Source organism: Patiria miniata, unplaced genomic scaffold (assembly GCF_015706575.1).
Source record: "Patiria miniata isolate m_02_andy unplaced genomic scaffold, ASM1570657v1 HiC_scaffold_7, whole genome shotgun sequence".
NCBI classification, from domain to species: Eukaryota; Metazoa; Echinodermata; class Asteroidea; order Valvatida; family Asterinidae; genus Patiria; species Patiria miniata.
In genome coordinates, this window is record NW_024037074.1 from 26,523,011 (window position 1) to 26,542,257 (window position 19,247).

At 40.6% G+C, this 19,247-nt stretch overlaps 1 protein-coding gene across 2 annotated transcripts; it reads left to right on the forward strand.

Annotated features, from left to right (window-relative positions):
* Window positions 1-143: 143 nt before the first annotated feature.
* On the forward strand, window positions 144-17,328 carry LOC119745793 (katanin p60 ATPase-containing subunit A-like 2). Of its 2 annotated transcripts, XM_038222398.1 has the most exons (14): window positions 207-277; window positions 3,120-3,287; window positions 4,112-4,181; window positions 4,858-4,888; window positions 6,377-6,554; window positions 6,962-7,168; window positions 9,038-9,214; window positions 10,564-10,746; window positions 11,483-11,577; window positions 13,122-13,229; window positions 13,347-13,512; window positions 14,892-14,994; window positions 15,185-15,214; window positions 16,419-17,328. In XM_038222398.1, the coding sequence occupies exons 1-14, from the start codon at window positions 224-226 to the stop codon at window positions 16,553-16,555; spliced, it is 1,707 nt and encodes a 568-aa protein (XP_038078326.1). In that variant the 5' UTR covers window positions 207-223; the 3' UTR covers window positions 16,556-17,328. The 2 variants fall into 2 exon arrangements, with proteins under 2 accessions (XP_038078325.1, XP_038078326.1); XM_038222397.1 differs by lacking the exon at window positions 15,185-15,214 and having other exon boundaries at window positions 144-277; window positions 16,419-17,327.
* The last annotated feature ends 1,919 nt before the right edge of the window (window positions 17,329-19,247 follow it).

Sequence of the window (19,247 nt, forward strand, 5' to 3'; positions counted from 1 at the left end):
GATATTTTATTAAATAATTTTGAATCATATTATATATTTTTAAAATACTTTTGGAGAATTTGAGTCACCACTATTGTTTGTTTTTTTTGCAATGTGAAAATAACATTTAAAATATTATTAAATGTATATTAGAAAATGACCGAACGAGCTCAAGGAGGTCAAGACCGTCAAAAGTCCAGGCAACGGAGGACGCATATTTTCATGATTTTGTGAAATTGTGGACATGGAATCGCTCAGTTATGGCGCAATTAAAACGGCTAATCATGCAAGAGAAGCGGTAAGATTGTACTCATTGAAAATAAGCCACATTTAGTTGTGTTTTCTGTTAGTAGTGGTGTTGTAGCAAGGAGAAAATGACGTAAACAGTTGACAATCATGACAGTCATTGACAGTGCAAGTTGAACTCATCGATCGGCAGCGTTTCGAACTCAACCGAACATCAAGTGCCAGTGTACGTGTGCAGTGGCAAGCTACCGTATTTCAGTATTTACGCATGATCAATCAGACATTTATGATTTATCAGACATTGGAACAAATACAATTATCGTCAGACCTCCTAAAGCTACGCGCTCCTATTTCTACGCACTCGTGTTTAACTTATTATATTTTGCAACGGCCAACGCGTTAGCTCTAGTGAGTGTAGACCCGTGAACGTGGCGTTGTATACAACGCCACGCTGTTGTGTATTTTCGAACCTAGCGAAATTGATCCGCCATACATAATTTCGTATGGATGTTGAGTACTCACCTAGAAATCTAACTTTGCCTGTCCGCGTGTTCAGGATGTGTCATTTCGACGAAATTTGCCATCAATGAAGACCCATACGAACATGTAGAAATTAGATTTTAACCTGACAAGTGACCCTGACAAATGACCCTGGACGAGTACCCAGGGTCCGAGCTACCCGTCTGCTTCATGTGGCGCATTAGCCCCATAATGTGGCCAGTTTACTGGACTGCCTCCGTAAACATAGCCATTGATCCGCCATACATAATTTCGTATGGATGTTGAGTACTCACCTAGAAATCTAAATTTGCCTGTCCGCGTGTTCAGGATGTGTCATTTCGACGAAATTTGCCATCAATGAAGACACATACGAACATGTAGAAATTAGATTTTAACCTGACAAGTGACCCTGACAAATGACCCTGGACGAGTACCCAGGGTCATTTGCGTGCAAAATTATCGGAGCCCTCCGAGCTACCCGTCTGCTTCATGTGGCGCATTAGCCCCATAATGTGGCCAGTTTACTGGACTGCCTCCGTAAACATAGGCCACACGTCCACCATCGTCCATAGATTCTGACTATTCCTGATCCTAGGAATAGTCAGAATCTTTTGGTCTGGGAACCGGACTACCACTGGGCCTGCGGCGTGCATCCTGCACGCGTGATTGACGTGAACGATCTGCGCGAGGGCATTGTTCAGTTGGACCATGGAGATAGCTCCATGGTTGGACCAAGTTGCCAAGAAGGATCCAGAAAATGTCGTAAATTACGCAGCAGCTGGGCAACTGACACTGGCAGCAGGTTCTAATTTTGTTATTAAGAGGGTGAGTGTATTTTTAAAGCATAAATGAACTGGGTTTGAAGTCGCAATGTGGAAATCACTTTCAAAATTTCGGCGAGTCAGATTCCAAGATGGTGGACGTGTGGCCTATGTTTACGGAGGCAGTCCAGTAAACTGGCCACATTATGGGGCTAGTGGCGCATATGATAGGCGGCGTCTGATTGGCCAATAACGAGACCACGTGATAAACGCAGCTAATAATTTGGAATCGCACTTATGATCCGGACATCAGGAGTCCACGGAGCGTCAGTGCGATATCAAATTATCTAGCTGCAGCATTTATCACGTGGTAAATCACATGCATGATCGGAGGAGGTTGCAGGACGTCGAGATCTTGCCAGATTTTACCTCAAATATCGTTTTAATGCCAGATTTGGCGTAAAAGCAGATTTCAACATGTTCAAGAAAGCTTGATATGTGAATACTTATCACACGGTAAGGCAATGTTCAGTCTTTGTCATGGAAGGACGATTTCGCTTGGTTCGAACATGTACAAGAGCGTGGTGTAGTTTACAAGCCACGTTCACGGGTCTATACTGAGTGTAGCAGTTGAGTAACTCCAGCTTTGCCTTAACAAGCTCATCAGGAATTCACATGTAACACTGGAGACATAACCACGGCGTGAGAGTGTCGTCGTAAGAGACCCTAAAAATAGGGCCTCCCCAAAATGGTCCATTTTCACCTCTATAATCCCACCCATGATTCCATGGCCATACCTCACACTATTCAGCAGTCATTCACGAAGCTAATGATCGACTTGAAACAGAACCAAAAAACTAAAATGTGAAAATTTTTGACAATTTCTGCGGCTTGTCCATAAGAACGTCAAGTTCCAACGGCTGTCGTCCATCTTGTTTAGTTAATTATGCAAATGAAATGCATCACGTGATGATTACCGGGAAAAAAAATGCGCGATGTATGTGGGTACCACACTGCTTTCAGGCACCACTAGTGGGTTCAATTTTCGTCTGGTGCGTTGTCGTGGAAAGCAGTCGTTGGACTGCTTTCCACGACTGCTTTCCCAACAATGCACCAGACGAAAATTTCTTCAATATTTTGGATATAAGAGGGAAGCAAGTGATTTCAAAATGAGGCTAAAGACTAGACTGGTACATGTCCAACCATGGTCCAACTATTTGAAAAAACTGACCTCTTCATTCAGTGTCATTAGTCTGGTGGCTAACTATGGAGTAATGTGTAGTAAATAGACACTAGTTCCCGGTTCATGCCACATGTTTCTTTTGGCACAGTTGATTGATGCAGTACTGAAGCGGTGTTGGACTGGTTGTTCCTGGCGCCAGTCTATTTTCTTGTATTGCAGTTTTGGGACTCTCATACACAGTATTGAGAGTCCCAAATTTTTGGAATCCCATTTCGATGCATTGGTTTCTTTCGCGCCAGTGTGCCATCATGTAATGAGCGGCGCTGTTCGCCAGTTGGCTTATCATGCTTATTTGTGTCATTTATGTCTGTGAATTCTGATAGCGATGTTTGATCGTGCATTGGTTTTGATTGGTACTCTTTCTCTTTTGTCTGTCCACACTTAAACAGGACGAGCAGAAGAATGAACAGCGCAAGAGGAACCTCCTGATCCTAGTCTTACATCACCTGGTTCAGGAGGGTTACACGGAGGCGGCCAAGTCACTGGAGCATGAGAGTAATCTCAGCTTCAGCCGCTTCGAGGTGTGCGACAATGTGGACCTGGAAACGATATTAATGGTAGGAATGGATTAATATATTTTGGCCAGTGGCTATTGTTACGGCAGCCGTAATGCAATTTTCAACTGCTCTCGTTACGGCATTGCAAAAACACCATTGCGAATCTATATCAACCGTCTGGTTCCCTGACCTAATAGTATTCAACGTCAGGATCTTTGGCTGTTGGAACCAGACTATCAACTGAATGGTTTCCCTTTTTTTTTAAATCCCAAAGCCACGGAATGCAAAGAAGAAAATAAAATCTACGTAAATAAAAAGAACGATTTGATTTAAAACATAAAAGTAAAAAAAAAACTACTAAAAGAACAAAAATTGGGAAAAAAATGCTCGGCACGCATTCGATCCCGGAACCTTCGGCATAGTAGTCAACCGAAGCGCTCTGGTTGAACGGGTAGTTATAAATGTGATATAAGATTTGCAATAGTGTTTTTGGAATGCCGTAACGATAGCAGTTGAAAACTGCATTACGGCTGCCGTAACAATAGCCACTATGTTTTTATTTATGAAGTGTTTATAAATAGGCCTATGACGTGAGCCGTGAACCGGTCCCACATTTTTTAACCATAGCCACAACTTTTATTTTCTTCAGCTGTTTTGAATCTTCTTCAATCTCATTAGTTTCGGGTTGAGAGACAGGGTAGGTTTGATTTGACATTGTACATGGTACATTAAATATAAAAAAAATTCTCCATTTTCTCTGACTTTCTTATTTCAGGAAACTGGTAATTAAATTGGCATGATTTTTGATTTCTGAATTGTGTTGGCTGATCTAAAATCACCTTTCTTTCGTTTTTTTTTTTTCCCCATCTGATTTCTTTTTACAGGAATATGAATCTTATTACTACGTCAAATTTCAGAGGTACCCTAAGGTTACAAAGAAGATCTGTACTGATGGTGAGTGTTTATTCATAAAAAGCCTCTTCATTTTTCCAAAAGGTGTAAGGTGATTGCAAAGCCCAGCGCATGCCTTTCCGATTTTGCCAGTTCACTGGATCACACCGTCACTGGTCCAGTTGTTTCAACGTTGTGATCAGACCTCAACGTTACTCACACACATGCCCGATTTCATTCTATAATCGGTCACACGATGACCAGTCACATGATGACAAACTGGCAGCCGTCAACTTTGAATCATGTGACTTCCTTCGTGAATCTGATTGGTTAACATAAATATCACGTGTGGTGAAATTGGAGTGCTGCCTGCACATGTTTCCTGTGACATTGGGTCCGGTGTACAGGATGCGAAAAATCAAACATGTTTGATTTCATCCGATAGACCGAATCAGTCCGAATTTTCAGCGCATTCCTCTATACAATGGCCCGATGATCTGGTGAACCGGTAAAATTGGAGACGTGTGCGCCGGGCTTTAGGAAAATTATTTCGTAAAGATCCCAAGGAAATTTGAAACATTGGCACAGGAATTGCCACGGGCAAAATTTGAGTTATTGTTGTAATTTTTTGCTCAATTGTTTTAAAAAATGTTATTTTTGTGTTTTCTGTGTGTCTTGTGTTTTCTTCTCTGTACAATTTCAGTTAAAATAACCCCCACTCTTATTTCTCCCCCTCCAGGAAACTCTCCTCAAAAAGGCACAAAGAAATTGTGAGTATTTACATGAAGATTTTGTTAACGAGTGATCTGTAATTAAAGGGGCCAATACAATGGAAACAAATGAAACTTTTTGTATTAAAAATGACCATGTTTCTTTTCTTTTTATGCCCCGCGGCGAAGCCGAAGGGGCATACTGTTTCCGCCTTGTCCTTCCGTGGGTGGGTGGGTGGGTGGGTGGGTGGGTGGGTGTGAGCTTGTCTTACATACGCAGTGTGGACTTCCGAACAAAAGACGTCCACATAATGTAGGTAGCACCGACGTTGTGTGGACTTGCCCACGTCCACACAGTGTTTCCCCATTTCTGGAAAACAGGTTTAGAGGCATTTTTGGGTTAGGTTTATCTGTAGCAGAATGAAGAGAAACACTAAAGGGAATCATAGAAAAAAAAATTGGGTTGAAAGAGTTTTCACAGTTTGAGAAAAATGAGTTTTTTCACTGGTTTTTCTTAACTACACGAAAGCAATGGAAAGTCCACACTAGTCATGTGAAACAAGTATGGGTGTGGGTGTGTGTGTGGGTGGGTGGGTGTGTGGGTGTGTGTGTCCGGACAAATCTTGTCAGCGCGATAACTTGAGAAATACTTAACATATGAACTTCAAATTTGGTTTGTGGATTGTTCTTGGTAATCCTAAGAAGCCTTTCGCATTTGGGGCCAAAAGGCCAAAGGTCAAGTTCACAGTGGCTAAAACAATAGAAATCTTGTCAGCGCGATAACTTGAGAAATACTTTACATGTGAACTTCAAATTTGGTTTGTGGATTTTTTTTGGCAATCCTAAGAAGCCTTTCGCATTTGGGGCCAAAAGGCCAAAGGTCAAGTTCACAGTGGCTAAAACAATAGAAATCTTGTCAGCGCGATAACTTGAGAAATACTTTACATGTGAACTTCAAATTTGGTTTGTGGATTGTTTTTGGCAATCCTAAGAAGCCTTTTGCATTTGGGGCCAAAAGGCCAAAGGTCAAGTTCACAGTGGCTAAAACAATAGAAATCTTGTCAGCGCAATAACTTGAGAAATACTTTACATGTGAACTTCAAATTTGGTTTGTGGATTGTTCTTGGCAATCCTAAGAAGCCTTTTGCATTTGGGGTCGAAAGGTCAAGTGTCAAGTTCACAGTGGCTAAAACAATAGAAATCTTGTCAGCGCGATAACTTGAGAAATACTTAACATATGAACTTCAAATTTGGTTTGTGGATTGTTCTTGGTAATCCTAAGAAGCCTATTGAATTTGGGGCAAAAAGGTCAAGGGTCAAGTTCACAGTGGCTAAAACAATAGAAATCTTGTATTTATTCTGAGATTATAGGGATTAGGGATTAATTCATATAAAACCTACAGAAGACACTAATGCTGTCAATGAATGTTCCATGTGACCAAGGTACATGTAAGTTGATGTTAAAAGAGTGGTGTTATGTCATGGGAACAGTCACGGTTGCGGGGCATTTGTGTTTGTAAACACACCTGACTTGTTTTATTTCTACAGTGTCAGAAATGGAAGTACCCCTACATTGCCCCGCATACCCCACCCCCAAGCCCCGGACCCCAAAGATGGGCCGGCCTCAGCGCCCTCGCATCTGGGCAGGAGGCGGCCCAACTCCAGCACCGCCACACCCAACAGAAAGCCGGCCATCGACCGCAGGCCCAGCCGAGAAACCAAACAGGTAGCCTAAGTCAGTCTCATGATTCTGCCTTTTGAACAGCAGGGCCTTTTTCATTCCAGGATTTCATTTTGTTATGTTCAGACATAGGGCATTCTAGAGCTCGCTTTTTTCCAATTTTCAATGAACCACAGAAGAAAACTGACTAGGTGCTTACAAAGTTACAACAATTTTTTGTGAAAAGTTGAACAAAGAAATTGACTGGAGCGGTGCTTGAACTTGATTGCATTTGTTAGTATTGCATTGAAAAAAATTACATTACATGGGCCCTTTAATCAAGGGAAAGTCTCCGTTCAGAATGTTCTGACTAATGGGAGCCATGCTTATGTTTCATGTTACTTTTTCCAGTTGTCCAAGATGAAAATTTGTTCCAATCGTAGAATTCTTTTCTGTTTCTCGTTCCTCGGCAGACGTCTCAAGTCAACGGAGTCGGAGACCCGCTCTCGGATCTCTCTGTGTCCGGGTCGACAGTCGCCAACAGATCTAGCGAGACGAATCTCGCCAACGGCTCGGGGAAATTGCCGCCCAAGAAGGGACCCATCATCGACATGCGGGCCATGTTGAACAATGCCATCAAGGGGGCCACACAGGAATACATTGGGGACAACAATCCTTCAGTATGTTATGCTTACAACAAGTGTTATGGTCAAGTCCATCACATCAACTAAAATGTCCATCACAAGTCCACTAGTCGTCACAAGTCATTCTCAAGTCAATCACAAGGCCGTCACATATCCATCATAAACCAATCACAAGTCCATCACAAGTCATCACAAGTCCATCACATTTCCATACGTCCATCATAAGTCAATCACTTGTCTATGACAATTCCATCACATGTTAAAGGGAATATACATCAATTGCTTTTGCTGTAATTTACAGAAATAGATGGAATTGGGGGGGTTGGAAAAAATATAGCAAATATAGTTATACTGACTTTTTTGAGGTTTTGGGTTCAAAAATGCTATAAAAACCAAGAAAAATAATCATTTTCCTGTAGTCTGGTTCCCTGACTCCATTTAAGAAGAAACAGAGCAGTTTACATACATTGGGGAATTGTAAGGTCAGGGAACCAGTCTAGCTGGCTTGTACCCGTTCATAGGTGTGTAATCGATTGCAAACAAGTGCGATGGTCAATTGGGGCCAGTATTTGAAAAAAAGCCAGTTTTTTTCCAACGCTGGTCGGCCGATCAGCGTTGGAAATTGATACAAAAATACCACTTTTCTTGAAAATGACAGTATACCAGGTGCCATGATTTTACAGGATGCTTTACACTGTCATTCACTAACAGTCCAGCAAGGTATTTCAAAATGATTTGGTAGTTTTATATTTTGATGTTTGCAAGTGTTGTATTTTCCCCTTAATCATTACAAGTCATCCATAACAAGTCTATTACAAGTCATCCATTCCCAATTCATAAGTCCATCACAAGTCCTTGACAAGTCAATCCCAAGTCCGTGACAAGTCAATCACATGTCCATCACAAGTCAATCACAAGTCCATGACAAGTCATTCACAATTAAATCACAAGTCAATCACATGTCCATCACAAGTCGTCCAGTTCCAAGTCCAGTCACAAGCTATTCACATGTCCATCACAAGTCAATCACAAGTCAGGCACAAGTCAATCACAAGTCAGTCACAAGTCAGTCACAAGTCAATCACTAGTCTATTACAAGTCAATCACAAGTCAATCGCAAGTCAATCGCAAGTCCATCACAAGTCCATCACAAGTCAATCACAAGTCAATTACAAGTCCATCACAAGTCAATCGCAAGTCAATCGCAAGTCCATCACAAGTCAATCACAAGTCCATCACAAGTCAATCACAAGTCAGTCACAAGTCAGTCACAAGTCAATCACTAGTCTATTACAAGTCAATCACAAGTCAATCGCAAGTCAATCGCAAGTCCATCACAAGTCCATCACAAGTCAATCACAAGTCAATTACAAGTCCATCACAAGTCAATCGCAAGTCAATCGCAAGTCCATCACAAGTCCATCACAAGTCAATCACAAGTCAGTCACAAGTCAATCACTAGTCTATTACAAGTCAATCACAAGTCAATCGCAAGTCAATCGCAAGTCCATCACAAGTCAATTACAAGTCCATCACAAGTCAATCGCAAGTCAATCGCAAGTCCATCACAAGTCCATCACAAGTCAATCACAAGTCCATCACAAGTCAATCACAAGTCAATTACAAGTCAATTACAAGTCAATCACAAGTCAATTACAAATCAATTACAAGTCAATCACAAGTCAATCACAAGTCGTCCAGTCCCAAGTCCAGTCACAAGCTATTCAAATGAACAACTACTTGCTGTGTGTACAATTACGAAATACAGGTAATTTTTTTCTTGTGAATATGAGTATGAGTACTTCTCATGAGTACAAGTACGTGTACGAAAAAAAGGTACTCGACTATGAGTATGACAACGAGTACGAGTGACACTGCTTTAATACCGACTCATTCTTCTCTCAGGATCGGCTATTGAAACCCCTAGGGGGCTACTCAGGCTACACCCTGGAGTGGCGAGAGTTAGCACAGAGCATCAGCAAGGACATCTATCTACACAACCCCAACGTCAGATGGGATGACATCATCGGCTTAGACAGTGCCAAGAGATTAGTCAAAGAGGCTGTGGTCTACCCAATCAAGGTGAACAAAATCAAGGTGTAACAGGGGCATACTGCCTTGGCATATTGGGAGGATAATAATAATAATATTAACTGGATTTATACAACATGTAGAGCGCCAAATTGCCAAAGGATACAAGGCACTGAAACAAAGAAAGAAGAACTACAGAAAGAACAACAGAAAAACAACAAGGGCGTACGACCAGCTATGGTGTGGGGAAAAAATGGGTTTTGAGAGCCTTCTTGAAGGTTGGCACAGTATCGGAGTTTCTGATAGGGATGGGTAGACTATTCCACAATCGGGGAGCAGCAATAGAGAAGGCCCGATCACCTGCGAGTTTATTTGTTTTCTGGACAACAAGAGATTTCCCATGAGAAGAGCGAAGGGAGTGAGACCCGGTTCGAATTGAGAGAAGAGAAGAGAGGTAATCAGGGGCAGAGGAGTTGAGAGATTTGTAAGTGTGGACCATAGTACGGAATTGAAAGCGTTGTGCAACTGGAAGCCAGTGTAACTGGTTAAAAAGGGGAGATATATATGGAGATATATGTGTGTAAATGGGCATCTGGAAAATGGATGTCTTCTCCCCTAGATTTTTGAACTGATATATAAAAAAATATTTAACAGAAGTAGTGAAAAAAGGGGAAAAACAGAACAGAACCCGAACCACTCTCAGAAAATGTTAAGACTCTTTCAATAATTTTCATAATATTGAATTGTGCATCGGGGAGGGGTCATTTTAATGCAAATATAGTACTTTTTTTCACAGGAGTTTGTGAATTTTTTTTAACAATCACTCGAGACAACACTGAGTTTTCTGGGTTATAAAAAAAAATTGGCTAAGGGCAAAAACCAATATTGAATTTACATCACCCGTCGCAAATTCCGTCTTATGAATAGTTTGCTTGCAGTTCCCGCTGCTATATTAGATTTGAAACAGCCAGCCGACCCTGGCAAGCTCAGTGGTTAAACGTCTGCACTAGTAAGCAGGAGGTCGTGGGTTCGAGTCCCTGCAAATTAGGTTGTGAATTTTTGTGCACATGCCCTCGGGACAACACTGAGTATACAGTGTTTATAAAAATACGCCGGCGAAGGGCAAACTCCAGTATTGAATCTTTCAATTCACAAGTCCATTGACTTAATATTCTACCAGTATTTCCAGCTGTTAGTGGCATCCCATCCCCTGGTAGGGGCTACACCCCTATGAAATGACGGGCATCCTTAATACACCATGGCATTTCACCAGTGCACTGTCTTTACAATTGTAGTATCCCCAGTTGATTTCTGCAGTATGTCCCCCTGGAAGGGGCTACACCTCTATGGAATGACGTGCATCTTTCAATTTACCGGTGCATTGTCTTTACATTGTACAGTATCCCCAGCTGTTCACTGGTATCCTATCCCCCTGGAAGGGACTGTTGCTCTACGGCCCGCCAGGTACTGGCAAGACGCTCCTAGCCAAGGCTGTAGCCACTGAGTGCAACACTACGTTTTTCAACATCTCTGCCTCGAGTATTGTCAGCAAGTGGCGGGGAGACTCGGAGAAGTTAGTCAGGGTAAGACCTTGCCTAAAATCCCCAACAACTTTGGTTTTTTCATTAGTACTTTCTCAAGATGTTTCGGGACCTCCCTAACTGCCTTTTTTTTTTAAGTTCTGTCATGCTTTTTTTAGAGGTAAAAAATGACTTCTGCAGTCCGAAAGCCAGTTCGTACTTCACATGAATGCGACTGCAACTTTGATGTCATGAAACATTCACTGTGAAATTTGCTAGGGTTTGAAATGTTTGCATTTTTTTTCAAATTCGCAGTGCAAAAAGTTACCTTGATGTCAACAATTTGTGTTCCATTTTCATTATTGCGCTGAGTATGAACCGGCCCTTAACCACTTCGCGCCGGGATTATTTTGACAGTGACGGAACCCAGGCACAGAACTGTTTTCACAAACCTCGATGCCAGACAGGTTCAAGCTGTCGTCTGCGGGAAACACACGCTGATATTTCAGGCCTCGCTCGCTGCGAGCGGGTTGCTGACGATATTTCCAGCCTCGCTCATTGCGTGTTTATCCATTATCCATTCCAAATGCCGCAAAACCTTTGTGTGTATACAGGTCATCCAATGTGAACTGGTTAAACAATCTTTTTATTGTTATGACCCTAGATTTGGTAATTTTGGGTTTTGTGCATGCAGCATTATCACCATCTTCATTTTTCTGTTGCGTTGTTTCTTTCACTGTTTTTTTTTAATCAATGTGTTACAGTAAATATCATAACATAACTTTATTTCTTCTCAAAGGTACTATTTGAGTTAGCGAGATTCCACGCTCCATCGACGATATTCCTGGATGAATTGGAATCAGTCATGAGCCAGCGTGGATCTACACCAGGAGGGTAATTATGATTGTGATTTTCTTTCTTTTTTTCTAATCCTAAATCAATTAAAGAGGTTGTGGAATGCTCGAAGACATTTCCGTTATTTTTGGGGTATATGTAGCCTAAGGTGTGATGAAATAAAAACGACTATTGTGTCTGTCATGAAATGAGTACAAAAGGTACTTTTGAGAGCTGTTTTTCAGGTCCTGTTTCGACCCGAACGTGCAATTTGTGTAAAAGTCGTCGTTGGGGGCAGCAAACAAAACATAGTAAATCGTGACGTAATAAGCAGGACTCCCGATGCAGCGTTTATACTACGCTGCATCGGGAGTCCTGTTTATTACGTCACGACATATACCCGAAAAATGACGGAAATGTCTTTGAGCATTCCACAACCTCTTTAATCATGGCGGCCTTGACCGAGCTCTACGTCTGGACTGCAGATCTTCCCTGTCCAGAAGGCAGGACGCAAGCTCTGATGTGTCGGCCACACCCACGTCCTTCCGCAGAGTCTCAACAAAGGTGGAGCAGGGGGCAGCCAAGTCCTCTATAACCATATGTGGGCCCTCAAAAGACAAGCTGGCTGGCTGGAAGTTTGGGATGTCTGGGGCAGTGGCCGGCTAGCCCAAGTCTCCGATGAGCAATCTTATCAGTCACTGTCTCTTGGAAGATTCCCATAAAGGATTTCATTATTTTGTGGAGTGATCTCTCCAGCTGACAATGAGCACAGCGTGAAGCAGTCTTGTGTATGTGCCATTCAAGAATCCCTCCAAGGAGGCAGCCAAGGCCCTACTCTCACTTTCCATACAACACCACAGATTCCACCCCTGTCGTAAAGAAACAAATGTTTATGTCACTGGAGAAAGTGGATTTCCATACTCACCGCATGATATTTAGAGCTTGCCAAGAAGAAATTATCCCCTTTCCGCAGTCTTTAGACCAGCCAAAAGGAATAGCTCATCCAGAAACTTAAAATTATTTCCCAGTTGAATATGGATGTTGGTTTACACATTGATTGATTGAAAAAGTCTGGAGAGATCAGGCTTGCTTGTACTGGCCTGAACCAGTATGAACCAGCATGAACCAGTAGGAACTGGATTGAACCATGCTGTCTGTTCTTACGGTAAATCCATAGATCAAATGTTTTCATTGGTTTTATCCCCAAACTTTCATTCCCCTATTGCAGACAGTCGGCCTGAAAGAAAATCTCATGTCATTTCAGAAGTTTCAAGTTTCAACTCAAATATTTCTTTATTTTCCTAGCAATGTCAAAGTTATTCACTTTCGAATGATATGGCGAATGTGAAAAATATACCGATGTTTTATAGTTATTGAGATATGGATAACTGGACATCAAAATTCAAATGTCAGACGATAATTTGGCTTTTATTTAACCTAATGTACAAATTGAAAATTTGTGAGGAGAAAATTTTTTAGTTTTTGAAGAGCACAGGGAATGCAACTTTAATTGCCCACATAAAGTGGGCGGGACCTATATTGGATTGGTCGATTGCCCCCTTCCCCATTGGTCTATACTAACCCTTTGGGGTTTTTTTCTCCAGAGAGCACGAGGGCAGCAGACGCATGAAGACAGAGCTGCTAGTGCAGATGGACGGCCTGTCAAAATCCGACGATCTGGTCTTTCTTTTAGCTGCCTCCAATCTCCCATGGTATGTTGCAGTCTTGTAATGCTTGAACCATTTGTTTAATGAACGGTGTCTGCTTTAAATTAATATCCATTTCATAAAATTACGACAAATGCAAAGAGTATTCATTACCTTGAACAGGGAATTGGACCACGCCATGCTGCGGCGATTAGAGAAGAGAATACTGGTGGATCTCCCCGTCTTAGAAGCACGGAGGAAGATGATCGAGTTCCATTTACCCGAGGTCATCAACCCCGACTGTGCCTTGGAAATCAAGACGGATATTGACTACGAATACCTGGCTCAGGTAGATAGTGCTGTGCATTTTTAAAAATTTTTTATTGATTATTCCAATTTTAGGGCTGTCCCGAATATACAGTGCAACGCCGCTATGACAAACATCGCAGGATCCACAGAACTTGTTCGTAATATAGATCATTCGGTATAGCGATTTTAAGCTGCCGGTGCTCTAGTACTCACTTTTCAATAAATAGCGCTCTTCAGAACTTCACCCTGCACGCCCTGGTACTGAAAGACGACTTGAACATGTGCCGACTATTGAATCATGTTATTACACAGTTTTTGAGCTTACTACCTACAGCAGTGGGAAGCGTTTCCCTTCTATTCCTTCGGAAAATAATAACCACTAGTCGCTCTTCTGTTGACATTTTTCAACAACAGTGTTCAGTACGATTTGTACACAGAATTCGGGAGCCAGGGATGATGTTCGGTATAGCCGAATGTTTGGTATAGCGGTGTTCGGTATAGCAATGTTCCACTGTACCGAATATTTGAATATTCGATCATTAATCCAATATTTGAATAGATTTTTGCCACGTTATTTTATTGTAAAGTTACGGTTCTTTAAATGTCAGTTGCCATTTTGTTGTTGTCGAAGGTAACTTTTTTTGTCGATGGCGGTTAATTGTTCCCATCCTTCTAGAAGGTTTACTTTCTTGACAGATTTATAAAATACTCTAGCGGCCCATATCGATCGTCGCACGCAAATGTTAATAGTCCAAAAACTGTTTGTCATAGTGAATGGAAAATGACAATATGGTGTTTATTAAAGTTTTGGTAATAATGGAGTTGAAATCTTTGTTGAATCAATTGGTAAGATTTAATCCTGTGTAAAAAAAAAATTGAACCTAAATTTTTTGAAAGATTCGTAATGAATTGTGATTCCTAGTATTAAAGGGAATGTACAACATTTGCTTTTGCTGCAATTTTCAGAAATAAATGGATTTGGAGGATTAGTATGTTATAGCAAATATTGTTAAACTGACTTGTTTCACGTTTTGGGCTTGTTTATGCTGGAAAAACCAAGAAAACCAATCATTTTCTTGTAGTCTGGTTCCCCGACCCCACTTAAGATGAAACGGAGAAACGTAAAGACTTTGGGGAATTGTAAGGTCAAAGAATCACTCTAGCAGGTTTGTACCCCTTCACAGGTGTGTAATCTATTGCGAAGAAAATGCGGAATAACAAAATATAAAAAAGTAGGAGCTGTTTTTGAAAATGTCAGCACACCAGGAGCCACGATTTTACAGGATGCTTTAGACTGTCAATCCCTAGCAATTCAGTAAGGTATTTCGTGATAATTTGATCTCTTCGTTCTTTGATGTTTGCAAATGTTGTATCTTCCCTTTAACACTGGTTGTCTTTTGGTTTTTTTTACCATGACAGTTAACGGAGGGTTATTCTGGCTCGGATTTGAGACTCGTCTGCAAAGAGGCTGCCATGAGACCAGTCAGAAAGATCTTCGACATCCTGGAGTCTAGTACCGTAGGTATGTAAACAACAATAACAACATTGACAAAAACAATAACAACAGACCTACTACAACCATCAGAATGTAATCAGTTTAACCAAAACTTTAAAACCAGAAAAAAAACTTGTGGACAATTCTTGTATTACTTTTTTTTTATAATTATCCTGGTATTAATTTCTTTTTGCTTTTGTTTTTGTTTTGCATTTAGATAATACTGATAATAATTTGTATTGGAAAAGTGAGTAGCTTGTATGATTTTGTTCATATTATGCACATTTTGTCGTTCATTTTGCTGATTTGAGTGCACAAAACTCCTAATTTTTTTTTTTCATCGAGAAGAGGCCAGTGAACTTTCGAGTGTGTTTTTCAAAAGTAAATTTGATGTTGTCTTTAGAAACTTCATGTAAACTAGTCTTGGTCCAAGCCGTTGTGATCCATAGTGTGCTGCTACTGTGGAACAAACTGTACCTGGAGCTCGAGTGAACAGATTCATTGTCAATCACTAGCGTCTTGAACCAAGACCACACGGAACATTTTTTAACAAAGTTTTGTTTAATGTTGTGTGTCTTTCCTTAATCATCGCAGGATACTAACAAATGCACCAATAACTTTTCTTGATGACAAAACACACTGTAGGCACGTAAAACAGTATTTTTTATTGTACATTTGCATTCCTCATGCTATTTTCAAGTTTAAAGGTAGAGTAGATCGTGCAGCTATCCAAAAAGTAACTGACAAAAATATTGTTGAAAAGCATACTTGGTTTAAAGATAGTAATGACACTACACTCCCTGTGAAATTTTTCGTTCTGGCATGCTGGCATTTTGAGGAAAACAATAAAAGAAGGTAATTTTCAAAGATGCATCTAATGACGTATTTTGGAAATTTCCGTTAGTAGTTCATTTTTAATTTGGCGAAGCCGTGAATGGGTGTGAGCAAGCGTTGCCACGACGCACACGCGCACGTGGTTGCTATAATTCGTCGGTTCAGAGCGTGATATCATGTAGCTGCAATCGGCTTAATGAGAACGTGTCCCAGACGCTGATTTTGGGCGCAATTCAACAATGACTTGGCAACGTTTAAAATTGAAATCGAGATCTAAGATTATTTTTTTATCGGAATATACAAAAAAGTTTCCTTTTCTAAATTGCTATTTTCCAACAATAAAAACGTTATTCACTTTTGAACGAGGCATTGACTGAAAAACTCGGCCAATGTTTAGTCATTGAATTGTTACTTTACAATTTGGAATTATTGGCTGCCAGACGATTATTCCCATTCTTGCGGGTTGGGCTGGTTCCCGCCCCCCACAATCAGTATCGATAATGCACGAATTGGGAGCCAGTCTGCTTGCAAAGTGAAGAGTTGGATCACAAATATTATACTGAAAAGGAATTATTGAATTATATCTTCTTTTTTTCATTCTTTCCATTAAATTTCAGAGGAAAAAGTCCCCGAGTTTAGCATCGACCCCATCAGCACTGATGACGTCATTGCCGCCCTGGCACACACTAAGCCGTCAGCCAAACTCCTCAAGGACAAATACATCAAATGGCAGAAAGAATACGAGTCGGTCTAGACGAAGGGGAGAGACATCTGTCTTTCAAGTGGGAGAAGAAAGTGTGTTGACCTCTGCATCTGGACACAAGAGGGCGCTGGTGTAGTGACAGCCAACGCGTAGTATTGCACTGACACTTTATTGCCAGGACGGTCCAATTTCATTTGGATGCCAGAGTGGCAGAATGTCAACAATGTTGGCCAATTTGCTGTTATTTCCTCGGGACATGGACCCGGACTCGCCGCAACACTATATCCCAGGTATTTCCAACAGCCTTGCTTAAATAGTCTGGTGCCAAAATGAAGCGGTTCAGTCGATTGAAGAGAAAGAGGAGTTAACTTTTCTAAGTTACTTTTCTAAGTTACTTTTCTAAGTTACTTTTCATGATGTACTTGGCTGAAAAAAAAGCCAATATTTACTCTTTAACATAGAAATTTAAACTTGACATTTTACCAAGAAACAAAGCAGGGGATTTTCAGAATCTTGGCTTTGTGTCCAGGTGATTTTTAAGCCAACTTACGGTTTTATGGCTTACAGTAAATGGCGTTTTTTGACACTGCGCAGGCTCCTAAGGAAGGGATACACTGTATACAACTACTAGTTCACGTGCGTATGGCGCCAAGCACGCACGATTTGTTTTATTTATGTGCACAATCCAGTAGAGTGCTCGCGTGAGCGCCAAGCTTATGTTTCCCAGTGTGCACTGAGTCTATACACGTGTGCACTGAGTCTATATTCTTAAAGCTATAGTCCATCATTTGCAGCCATCCGAAAAGTAACTGGCGTAATTATTGTTGAAGAACAAACTTGGTTGAAAGATAGTAAGGGAACTAAACTCCCTGTGAAATTATTCTTTCTGGCAAGCTGTCATTTTGAAGTAACAACGAAAGAAGGCCTTTCCAACGGTGTGTCTTAAGACGCACCGTAGGAAAATTTAAATTAGTAGTTAGTTTTGTTATTCCGCGAAGCGCGCGCAAGCATTGGCACGACGCACACATGTGCGCGGTTGCTATAATTCGTCGGATCAGTGCGCGACGTCGCGTATAGCTGTAATTCAAAACAATTCAAAACATGATTCAGTAACTTTTGATTTGAAATTGAGATCCTAGAATTCTGTTTTTCTCGGAATATACAGCTGAAGCTGAGCTGAAACTTCATCAGTTTAGTTGTTCAGTATCCTTCATTTGATTTTGAACACTTTTGTTGCTTCAAACGAACAAAATGCATAAATTACAAATGATGGACTATATCTTTAATCCGCTTTGATACGTTAAATCTTATAATAGGCAAATTTGTAGAGTATTTTCATTTAAACTTAAGTTGAAAGGCTCTGAAATTATTCTGATACAAGAGATGTGACCAAAGCCAGAGAAATTTTCAAGGTTTGAAAAACCTTGTTTCTCGTGATAAAGAGGGTGTTGTACACATGCATGTAAAAATACATATACATGTAAATACAGACATTGAGGAGACAAGAGAGATATTTTGTAAATTGTTTATGTACCTAATGCTCTTAAAGGGGCCATGTGATGACTTTTTCTTAGAAACACATTTTGTGCAACTTTTTACTCTTAAATGTATGGAAACTGTTTGACATCCCTTTTTGGTTAATTTCATCGAAAAATGCACTTCTGTGTAAAAGGGAATATACAACATCCAAAAAGGCACCAAAATACCCTTCAAAATGGCAAAACCAAAATAGAAAAATAGATGGGACACAAAGGTGCATTTTCGAGAATTGCATTAAAAAAAATTCATTGCATTGCCCTTTAATTTCTGGTCTTTTGATGCATTTATCTGTGCAATGTCGGCTGTATTCCCTTGCTCAAATCTATTTTTGTAGGTAAGAGTTGTAACTTGTAGTTATTCTGTACAGATTTCACTGTAAATACTGGTATAATGTATGTTGTGTGCAACGCATGCACCTACGCCATGATGTGTACGTGTACAATGTACACGTGCTGAGTTATAGTGTACAATTTACAATGTATGATAACACTGTGTGATATGAAATTTGTATGGTGATTAAAATTATCGAAACTTTGGTGAGGCCAAAAAAAAAAAGTCTCCGGTTTCTGGTATGGAGCTTGCCCAAAAAGTGGTGCGGCGATGCGGCTTTTTTTTTTTTACCTGATTTTTTTGCTTCAAATGTCGGCTGATGACTGCAAATGGTGCCCGACTAAACTTAGTGCAAATATATGGGAGTCCAGAGAGGCCACATAAAGCTTATTCTCGACCATAACCCGAACTAAAAACACGTTAAAATTGTGCAGCAGCAGGATTCCAGTCAAACCAGTGAGTTTGGCGGTTTTGAGACATCATCTTTCATTGAAAAAAAACTTTTTCATTTTGCTGACGCGCATGGCTACGGCGACGCGCGCGCATACCAGAAACCAGAGACTTTTTTTTTTTGGCCTGATAAACCTTTTTTTTTTTTTTGGTTTTGAGAATATGTTTTTAATCATTTCAATAAACCACAAAGACAAACACTCACTTTTAATTGATATAGTCAAGAATGAAATTATCTGGAGTGGAATTTGAATTTCGACCTCGGTTAATTTCCATGTTCAATCCTATGCAAGTTCTTCTTTTTTAGGCCGTGAAATGCAGAATTTAAAAGCTGCATAAACTGAGTTCAATTTGAACTAGGCCTCACCAGTTTTATAGAAATAATTTACAAAGTAACCGACTTTAGGAAGATTGAACTTTGAAC

Excerpts from the sequence above, each read along its gene's own strand:
- LOC119745793 (XM_038222398.1), top strand. The coding sequence starts at position 224 with ATGGAATCGCTCAGTTATGGCGCAATTAAAACGGCTAATCATGCAAGA. Across the intron at positions 10,747-11,482 it reads ACTCGGAGAAGTTAGTCAGG|GTACTATTTGAGTTAGCGAG; the intron begins GTAAGACCTTGC and ends TTCTTCTCAAAG. Across the intron at positions 11,578-13,121 it reads CGTGGATCTACACCAGGAGG|AGAGCACGAGGGCAGCAGAC; the intron begins GTAATTATGATT and ends TTTTTTCTCCAG.